General features: G+C 38.6%; 1 protein-coding gene across 1 annotated transcript; it reads left to right on the plus strand.

The window, feature by feature from the left end:
- The first annotated feature begins 236 nt into the window (after positions 1-236).
- On the plus strand, positions 237-10,856 carry LOC131895456 (uncharacterized). Its single transcript, XM_059245865.1, has 2 exons — positions 237-5,297; positions 9,617-10,856. The coding sequence occupies exon 1, from the start codon at positions 873-875 to the stop codon at positions 2,202-2,204; it is 1,332 nt and encodes a 443-aa protein (XP_059101848.1). The 5' UTR covers positions 237-872; the 3' UTR covers positions 2,205-5,297; positions 9,617-10,856.
- The last annotated feature ends 965 nt before the right edge of the window (positions 10,857-11,821 follow it).

Below are 11,821 nucleotides of genomic sequence, written 5' to 3' on the forward strand. Positions count from 1 at the left end.
TGTGTGAAAGTAGGGATAAGACTAGAAACCTAGCCAGGAAAGAATATAAAAGATGAAGCCTCAGACCCGACCAACAGAGCTCGTCAGGCCCTCGCGCGAGACGACTCTCCTCTGCCAGAGACGTGAGATCCTGTGCCCAGTGCAGACGTGGCTGACCTGAGGAAGGCTGACCCAAGATCCAGAGGAACAGACGTGGCGAGTCCGGACCTGTATACCTGGAGAGGTACTCCTGCTTCCATTTGGAAGACAGGATAAATAATGCTTGTAATCTTACTGTGTGAATAAATGAGTGTTATACCAAGTCTGAATCAAGAGTGATTATTCCTCCCCCGTAACTGGGGTATGTGCTCGCTACAGTTGGCGTAGTCGGCAGGATTTTGGGCTTAAGGCCTCCTTGACCACTGAGCACTGAGGAATGTAAAATAAGTAATACAAAAGAATTGGCTATTACTCTGGTGGAGTAACAAATTACAGGAAACCAAATAAACCAGCAAGCGACCTCAAAGCCGCTCTGAGAAATCAACTCCTCGAAGTCAACTCTGAGGACCTAATCTGAAGGTCCAAGGAGGAAGAACTGGTAGGAGAGAGAGTATCAGAAGCAGACGGGAAACACCACCCTCCCTAAAGGTGCGGAGTACCGAAAGAATACCGGACACCTTGATGCCAACCCAGACCCCTGGGGAAGAGCGGAAGGTGCTGGGAAAGAGCTAAATGAGGCGCTGGCTGGCCAAAAGGATAGAAAGGATTGCGGATTTAAAATTTGAAAAATTGATAACTGATTCCTTAAATCAGTCTAAACGAATTAGTGACTGGGAGTGGTACCGTAGGAAAAAATTAATTAAATTTTTGTACGGCTTGGTATACCACTTACAATGAATAGATTAATTAAGAAATTTAAGAAGACTAACATCTCCCCGGTGACAGGTAGAGAATATCAAGATGAGGTTGAAGAACAGTGGGGGAAAGTAGCCTCCAAGGTTAAAAATAAGGCCGGCATGAAATCAGTAAATGTGACTAACACATTAACAAATCCGGATGTGGTAGAACAAGAATTAGAGGGATGTAGCAAGGCACAAACTACCGCACTGCTTATGAAAACGGTGCAGGATATTGATAAGGACAGATTAATGGGCAAAAGGCTAGCCTTAAACATAGTGAGGAAGGAACAGGAGCGTAGCGCTACTCCTGGATGGAACGGACGTAACACCGTACCATCATTTCCTGTCTCTACCCAAAGTAAGAGAACTCCTATTAGAAGTACTATATCAGCTCTGAACCCCTTCAGCACTGGAGGAGGTAGTAATCATCCCAAATTTGAAATGGGAACGAAGTTTGAGGAAATCAGGCCATATACTCCTCAGGAGATCTCAGAATTACGGAAAGATTATGCCCAAAATGGACAGAAAGATGCAGAATATATGTGCCGACTGTGGGAAAAGGGAGCTGACACAGTCATGTTAACTGATCTAGAAATGAGAAAGATCAGAAACATAGTAGAGAACCCCTCAGTATCGGAAGCTCTAGAGCATGTAATTGAGACATCAAAAGGCGATACACATCCACTATTAGATTGGATTACTGCAGCTTGGAGATTTGCATTTCCAACACTAGACCTCACTCAATTTGAATCAGCAGCACAGTGGACAACATACGCACAAGCCATAAAACAATGTAGAAAATTAGGTATATTATATTTCATATACAACCAGGTACCCACACCTCAAGCCGCACCTTTTACACCACAATTTAAAAAAATCATTATTAAAGGAGCTCCAGCACACCTTAAAATGAGCCTAGCTGGACCCCTGCAAGCATGTCAAACCATCTCAGATGCCATGGAATTCTTTAAATCTTACAGGGAAATGGACATAGACAAGGTAGTATCATTTAATGTTAATAAGAAACAGGACAAGAAGAAAGTTACACCACGGTTTTCAAACATAAGACCATTTGGAAAACCTAATCAAATGCCCATAAGACAGAATGCAAACAAACCATGGAATCCGATTAGAAGGTTGACAGGAAGGAAAAATATCCCATGGAGAGAGACACAGAGTAACCCATGGAGACAGACATACCAACCAAAACTTTTTTTAGGCAATCGAAATTTCAAACCAAATTTCAGACCAAAATTTTTCAATCAGAACAACCACAGGCCCCCAAGAACAGGACCCCCCAGACGCTACATACCAAGACGGACCTGATCAACCCGGCTGGTAGACCATTCGTAGCTATACCTATAATAACTAACAAAGGGCCGAGAATAGTAAAATGGCTAATAGATACAGGTTCTGAAATTAGTATAATAACGGAATTTACAGAACATTTTAAAACTGACAAAAGGGTTATAATACAGGGAATAGCAGCAGAAACAGAAGTACCAGTAATAAAATTAAGACTCAAATTATATAATAAGGAATATGAGATTGAAGCAGCTAGCTTCAATGCACCCTGTAATATCCTAGGCATTAAAGAAATAAGAAAATTATTCCCAGACTTTCTAAATAATAAGAGAATAGCTAAGGTCAGATGTAATCTAGCAGAAGTAAAAATACAACCTATTAAATTACCACACACACCCCCGACCTTCACGGCACAATACCCTATCAAAGGAGGTATTAAGGAAATAACAGAGACTATACAAACTTTGCTAAAAGAAGGCATTATAGAGAAATCTCAATCATTTAATTATAACAGCCCGGTATGGCCGGTGTTGAAACCTAATGGCAAATGGAGATTTACAGTTGACTTCAGGAGAATAAATGAAAAAACACCCAAACTTCCAGGACAACTTCCTGATGTGGAAGACATCTTTCTTAGAATTAAAAATTCAGCTCCAAAGGCAATGGCAACTATAGACTTAAGTGATATGTTCTTTGGAATCCCATTACACCCAACATCTAGGGAACTTACTACATTTACATGGCAAGGACAGCAATATCAATTCTTGAGACTCCCTCAAGGGTATTTGAACAGTCCTATTATTGCACACAACACCTTAACAACTACATTAAAGAACTTCGAACCAGAATCAGAATGTAACATATATACCTATGTAGATGATATAATGATAGTAGGACAAGCCATTGAAAAAGTACAAAGTACATTAGAGAAACTAATTCAACATTTAAGAAATGAAGGATGGACTATAAACCTAGAAAAAGTAAATAAAGCAGGAACAGAAGTAAAATTTTTAGGGGTACATTGGACTACAGAAGGACCAACAATACCTGAAACAGTAATAGATAAATTAAAACAAATTAAGCGACCCCAGAATAAAACTGAGGTACAACATCTAATTGGCCTATTTGCATATTGGAGGCAACATATCCCATACCTACAGATCATATTACAGCCTTTATATAAAATAACAAAGAAAGCACAGGATTTTGAATGGGACCAAAACTGTGAAAATGCCATTAAACTGGTACTGGAATATATAAACCAGTACAGCCACCTATATTATATACAGCCCGGTGACCACGTATTTGTGGACATCTTGTATATGCAGGGCTATGGTAATTGGAATATATTTTCAAGAAATAAAAACAGGGAAACACCAATAGGCTTCTACTGCAAGAAATTCCCATGGTCAGAGAACAAATATTCGCTGTTCGAAAGAACCATATGGACAGCCTATGAGGCATTCAGGACAATCCACTCACTGCTCAAAGAGAACCATGTGACTCTCCGGTCACATATACCCATTTTGGACTGGGTAAAGGCACCAGGAGAGGCATGGGCTGGACTACCCATGGAAGGAAAGGTACTTCAATGGAAATGGTACCTTCAGGAGTTCCTTCGATCAACACCTCTGTCAGCAAAGGGGTCGGTACCAGCGGTATCGGAGTCGATACTTCAGTCCGACAGGCCCATGACTCCAGAGGGATACATTTTCCCAACCTCAACCCCTCCCCAGAAACAGGTACCAATGGGCCATTGGGGGACTAGAGAGTACGATCCCTCCCTGGTTAATGCCTGGTTCACTGATGGATCAGCAACTACGGTGAACAACAAAGTGAGATGGAAAGCAGCCGCCTATAGACCTGGGGATGGAATGGTCATTACAGACCAGGGCACTGATAAATCAGCCCAACATGCAGAAGTTATAGCCGCACTATTGGCGATAAGACAAACTATAAAGGACAATTATAAACAAATTTATTTATACACCGATTCATGGTGTGTGGCAAATGGCATAGCAGTATGGTCAGGTAAATGGAGAAATAATGGATGGAAAATTAATGGTAAAGACATATGGTCAAAGGCAGCATGGCAGGAATTGGATGCAGCAAGCAGACTAATCAAAATCATAGTATACCATGTTGATGCACATACCAAGAAACAGGATGAGACAAGTAAAAACAATGAAGTAGTAGACAAACTAGCTTCAGCATTAAGTATAAAATTAAAAGGTACATGGAAGGCAAACATTGATCCAGAAACAGGAAAAGGTAAAATACAGAGAGAATGGATACAGGTAAGACCATCAACTAAGGACATACCTATAAGTACAGAAGAGATACTGAAAATCCATGAGCAGTTAGGACATATAGGTACACATGCACTAAAAAGTTGGTTCGATAAAAGAAATCTTAAGATAACATGGCAGACAATAAGGAAAGCAATCAATAGTTGCAACAATTGCCCAAAGGCTATGACAAGATTAACACACAATTACCAAGGGATAATAGGACACCGAATGGATTTTAATAGAATCCTACAAATAGACTTCATAGGACCATTAAACAGCTTCAAGGGAAAATATTGCTGTACCCTAGTAGACATAACGACAGGTCTCGGGATGGCCCGAGAAAGCACACACCCAGATCAAAACACGACGATACTTACAGTCTGGGGATGGTGTGCAGCATATGGGACACCAGATATAATACAATCAGACCAAGGAACTCATTTCACAGGAGCCAAAACACAAAGAATGGCTAGAAACTTAAACATTCAATGGGACTTCCATAGAGCCTATACACCGACAGCAGCCGGAGCAATAGAAAGATGGAACGGAATGATTAAAAAACAGCTAGAGATGCATAAGGGAATGCCACTGTCATTAGCAATAAAAATAGCAACTTATGAATTGAACACCAGACCCAGAATAAATAGGAAGTCACCAATAGAAGAAGCTATACAAAAACAACATACAATAGATTATCCTACAGTTATAGATAGAGAAGTAATAAGGAATCCTAATTGCCTTTACAGGAACCGGAAGAATAACAAATTATCCCCAGCAGAAATAATAGCACCAGGAACAGGAAACAACGTGTGGATAACTCAAGGTAAAAAGGACTTGAAATTAGCCAGGCTGGAGGATATAGCTTAAATGTGTGTCAGGGAGGTGATATTCATAAGGGCAACCCTCCTGACGATTTGGCTAATAGCTATTGCAGTATACATAGTACTGCCAATCTTAGAATTTGTTTTTCCCTTCTGTAACATCATTTACCAAAGAAGCTACTCATACAACATAGTCAACAATACCAATCCTGGATACGCTTCTGCAGCATCCAGAGCAGCCAACTTCACGGTATGCTGGATACACTATCTGCACAGGAGGCAATAAGAATAGCAAAGGTGATGTACACACTAAAGGCAAGCAAGCTATATGCTATTGGGGCCTCTGTGTGCTCATTTTTCTGTCTCAGGTTAGCAGATGCGATGGCAATAACAGCATACCAATGCCAGCTCTATTGGACAGTACACCCACAACAAACAGACCCACCACCACACCACATGTTATACAAGTGGGCACTAGGAAACAGAATACCATTGCTACTCCAACAATTTATGATCTAGAAGGCAAATTACCACTATATTGGTCAGCAGAGAGAAGATTTACACATTATATAGGAAAAACACATAGTTTTTGGCAAAAATATGCAGCATGTTTTACATATGCCTGGTATAAGGGTTGTGATCAATATAGAATGGCACTTAGCATATACCATCCAAACAAAGAATATATGCTAAAATCAGGGGATGATGTTAACACCAACATACATGAGCAGAACCCATTAAAATGCCATTACAATGAATTATGGACCAACATTACCAATCACGCAGCCATATACAACATGTATTGGACAAAGAATTCACATATCAGAACAAACACATTAAGGGTAAACTCACACTATAGGACCAATACAATGGGAATAGAGACAGAACCAGAATTTGACTGTGAACTAGGCATGAATAGCTCCTTTGTGAGACAATATTTCGCACCAGTAATAGCACAACAAATGGAGGAGATAGGTATGCTGTATAATAAGATATCAGAAAGGTGGGAAGAACAAGTGTATAATTACAATGATGACTATTATGATGGTGACTACCCTACTAGTACATATTCAACAACACCTAAAGTAACTACAACACCTATAAACCCATGCAACCCTATGAATTGGACAGTATGCAATGATGGTGAAATGGTAAAACCATGGCCAGTAGTATCTGGAATAATACCATTACCCAAACCCTGGGGAAATAGATGTCCTAATAACTTATGGAGATACATTAAAAAACATAAGCTAGATGTACCAGGACAAAATAGTACTAACTGGTTATGCGTAGCAGACTATCCCAATTTACCATTCTATGGTAACTTCTCTGTATTATATAGCACAGATAACCCATCAGTAAAAGGAAAGGAATGGAAATGGGATGACTGGACAAAAATACTGCAATTAGGAGTAGAACATTGGAGATTCCCAATCATACTTACAGATATTATACAACAACCTTGGGCTTCAATGAGACACACAATGAAACCTAAATATGATTGCAACACAGACACCACAACACACATCTGCATACTTACAGTAAATTCCACATTACACAGGGAAAAACACTCTTTTGCATATGCATGTATAAACATGTCCGAAGCAAATACAAACATTAGACAAAACAACAATACGAAAACCATAGTGGACCTACATGTGGGACCTTTATTTACTGGAAGAACATCAAGGTCAGTACAAGATTTAATAGCAATCACAGATACAATAGGCCAGGAAATACCATGGCTAGGAATTTTTGCGGACAGTACTGCAAATATAACAGCTACTAAACAGGTCCAGGCAATAATGAGATTTAATGACGACCAACAGTCATATCCAACATATTTTACGCAAGCAAGCAATTTGGGACTTTTTAACCTAACCTTAGCAAAATCACTAACACGAGGTGCCACAAGCCTGAGAAACAAATTATCATGCTTTACCGAAACAAATAATACAGCGGTATGGACTAACTGTACCACAAATAAAGCAACCACAATAATAAATTTGAATATATATGGTAAAATTACCATAATAAACAAACATATGTTATTAGCAAAATTTGACAGCACACCAATATTAACCATAGGTATGATACATGAACCAAAACATAAAATACATAACATGCTAGGTGGCAGTAAGATATCAATTTGCTGGTTTCACGAATCTAAAGACTTACTGGACATGCCCATACCCTGGGAAGTCAGTGCCAATGTTACTACAGATGAAGTAGCAGCAAAAAATATTTTCATATTTAATAGGGCAATTGAACAAAGGGCATACAATTTCACAGGTATAAGGGAGGTAGAATATATCCCACCATATGTACAAATGGCAAAGGCTATGAGAATCAATAAGGTTATGGATCCAGATGACCTAATGGTACATTATAAAAATGGGATAACTAGATCAGGGAGTTTTTGGCAAACTTTGGATTATGAAATGGATAGAGTAATTGAATTACAGCACCATAATCTCCCATATTATTTCTACATGTTAATGCCAAATCCACAATATAAAGAATGGAATAAGGCTGAATGGGTAGCACACAAACCTAGAGGATCGATGAAATCACATACACAATATTGGGATAAAATATATTATCTCCCGATATCAAGAAATAAGGATTTTCTCAGCGAACATTCCAATACACCATTAATTATATTTAGAGGAAATATGACCAGACCAAATAAAGAAAATATTGGATTATATACAGCTCATTTTCCAAAAGGATACCTAATACCACCAGAAGGAACCCCAACAGTAGTCAAGGCACCAGCTATTATACCAGACCTAAAAAGTCCAGCTGAATTAGTTTTATACCCTAGGATTAGAAAAATTGAAATTACAATAGACTTGACAGCACTGAAACCACCTATAGAATATTGTAGTGATGTGAATTTTAGATTCGATTTAGACTACTCATCACCGACAAGAGTAGGAAGAAAACCACTACAAGCAATGGCAGTAGCAGCCTTTATGGCAGGAGCAATTTTAGGTGGAATAATGGGTGGAGGAGTATCAGCAGCAATGATAGAACCAATAAAGGCAGAAATATACCACATACAAGAAGTAAATAAGAAAACAGCAGAAGCTTTAGCAGCTATATCAAATTCTATAGATGGCATGCATACACTAATACAAACTATGCAAGGCGAGATAAAAATGTCACAAGACCTTTATAAGGAGCAATTCTCCTATCAAGCAAAACTTATTAATACTAACCATAACATGATGATGTGTCAAATGTATCGAACTCAAGTCAGTAATATGAATAATGAATTAAATAGTTTATTTAGCACAGGGTTAGGGAGAAGAACAAGAGAATATCAAAGTATACTAAACCCTGAATATGAAAGCTCATGTACAGATGGATTATGCAATATACATTTAGTACAGATCTTCTTACAAAATTCATTTTCAGCATATCATTCCAAGGCGATACCACAGCTATATACTGAAAGAACAGGAGTATCAGAATGGAACCACCAATACTTAGTACCCATAGACCATTACTTATGGACCAATATGAATGACACACCAGTGTACATACCATTAGAAGACTCCATATCATTAGGAGCAAATACATACGTTTACCCACATCTACCAGAAAGCACGCTTGAAACTAGTCAATTAGCAGTAACTACTATCACACAGTCACTAGAAGATACAGGAGATTACACTTTCTTGATATGTGCTAAATATTTACCTACTTTAGTTAGCTGCCTAAATCTTAATGAAACCACAATGAATGATGATATCACAACATTCAATATTACAGAATCAGGATGCTATATGGTACACAACTGTAGCATCCTACAAATGAATTTCACTAATTATGATGGTAAAAACATAACCAAACAAAGAGTGACCACATTAACACTAGAAGAAAAACATTATTTTGATGGCTCACACTTATTTAATGACCCAACAGAATTAGAACATCACCAAACATTTGTAAAACAAGCAATGGAGTTACAACACATTGCAGATTTCAATCAGAAACAACTAGAATCCATACATAACAAAATTAAAGAACAAGATGCAGCCATACATACATCACAAGCACAAACGCACAATCTAGTGAATTTGTTAAGAACAAATACATACATACACAAGGACTGGGCGAAACAGATGCAGAAATGCAGCTTTTGGGATTATTTAGGCAGATTAGTCAGATTAGATCTAATATGTACACCAATTTACACATGGTGGCACTGGATAAAGTTAGCAACCTTTTGGTTTTTAGTAATTTTAGGGATAAGTATTGCTTTATGTTTGTCTGAAAAAATCAAATGCTTGATAATAACTCCATGCTTAAGATGTCTTACAGGAATCAAGTAACAGGAAACCCACTTTGGAATCCGTCAGGCAGACGCTTCGATTTACTTAGTAAAAATGGAATGAGTAATTTACTATATACCACATACCAAAAATATATGGAACCATTGTCTGATATTTTCTATAGAATAGGTATATTATCTATGGCAGGAACGATACAGGGATGCAAATACTGCACCCATAAATATGCAATGTTCTACCTATCAGAACCAGGTGAGGTAGACAACCTCCCAATGCTCTTGATGCACTTAACGTTCCACTTGACAATAGAAAGAGGTATACATGATATGAGATTAATTGGAGATGGATACATGAGATATTATGGAACCATGCAATCTAGTATATATAGGGTGAATGGAATGTATAAAATACACAGAAATAACATGGATGCAGCCCTACATATAAGCGCCGCTTTAGCTGCAGCATATGTGGGCCGTGGTAATCACAGACTATATGAAACATATAGAACATGGCTAAAACATAATCCTGATGAAGCAATAATAAGCATTGATAAAGATTTCCTGAATGACCCACAGTGGGAAACAGGAGAACCAATGTATTTACAAAGCATATGTACTAGAATATTGTGTAGAGATTTTGTTATAGATGTGTTAAAAGAATTTGCAGCTTATAGCACTTGGTTGAAGTTATATAATGCATATATAGAGAAAAAACATAAAAATAAACCACCTAGAATGAGAAGGATAAGAATGCTAGGATTAACAAATTAGGATAATGTATTGTAAATTCCCAGGCTGCGACCTCATGTGATGCCTTTTATGCTGAAGACATTTCAGGCATCAGGGGATGGAATGTAAGGAACACATGTAAGGCCTAGGGTGAACAACCCTGGTCAGGAGTGATAAGCAATAGAATGATGTAAGTAAACCACAAATGGAGTAGTGATAAGCTATAGACTATGTGTGAAAGTAGGGATAAGACTAGAAACCTAGCCAGGAAAGAATATAAAAGATGAAGCCTCAGACCCGACCAACAGAGCTCGTCAGGCCCTCGCGCGAGACGACTCTCCTCTGCCAGAGACGTGAGATCCTGTGCCCAGTGCAGACGTGGCTGACCTGAGGAAGGCTGACCCAAGATCCAGAGGAACAGACGTGGCGAGTCCGGACCTGTATACCTGGAGAGGTACTCCTGCTTCCATTTGGAAGACAGGATAAATAATGCTTGTAATCTTACTGTGTGAATAAATGAGTGTTATACCAAGTCTGAATCAAGAGTGATTATTCCTCCCCCGTAACTGGGGTATGTGCTCGCTACAATTTTCTTTGTTGGTGAAGGTATGTCCCTGAGGCTCAGCTTTGAGGCTAGAAAAACCCCAGGCCATTTCCAGTTAGCTCTCTCTGCCTCCAACTTTTCAATCGGGATGTGAGTTCTCAGATGTTCCCACTGTGATGCCCTTGCTCTTCCATGGTGGACTCTAACTCTTTGAAACTGTAAGCCCCAAATAAACTCTTTCTTTTATAAGTTGCCTTGGTCATGGTGTCTTATCACAACGATATAAAAGTGTCTAATGCAAGGGGGTAATGGTGGAAGGAAGGAAACTTCTAGATATAAATAAACATACACACACAATATGAAAGAAGAACCAGGAGGAGGAAACCTAGTGAGAGGTGGGAGTGATGGTGGACAGTAGTGAGGGAGAAAATATGACAAGGTGCAATGATATATCTGTATGAAATAGTGAAATTACTATTTTATATACAAATCAATTTAAAAACACAAAGGAAAGAAAATATTTACCTGATTATGACTGCAGGTGTGTAGAGACCGGGATTCTTAGCAAAGTAAAAACGATTCAAAGATATGACACTTCAGTTCAATATTGGTATGAATTTCTCTTACTAAATTTGGAAAGAAATTAAAGGAACAAGGTTAATAGTTCATTCCTGCTGTTTGGTAGCTATACTAGATGTATAGGTGTTAAAACTCAGTGAACTGAACCTTTTATTTTCAGGCAAAGTATGTTTATTTTTAAATAGATGCCATGTATGTGTATCTCTCTGTGTATATATGCCACCTGTGTGTGCAGGCAGAGGCCAGAATAGGGTGTTGGAGATCCCTAGGGCTGAAGTTACAGGCAATTTTGAGCACATGTTGGGAATTGAACTTGGGTCCTCTGGAAGAGAGGCAAGCATTCTTAGCCACTGAGTCATCTCTGAAAACATATA

The sequence above is a fragment of the Peromyscus eremicus genome, chromosome 19 (genome assembly GCF_949786415.1).
Source record: "Peromyscus eremicus chromosome 19, PerEre_H2_v1, whole genome shotgun sequence".
Taxonomy (NCBI): Eukaryota; Metazoa; Chordata; class Mammalia; order Rodentia; family Cricetidae; genus Peromyscus; species Peromyscus eremicus.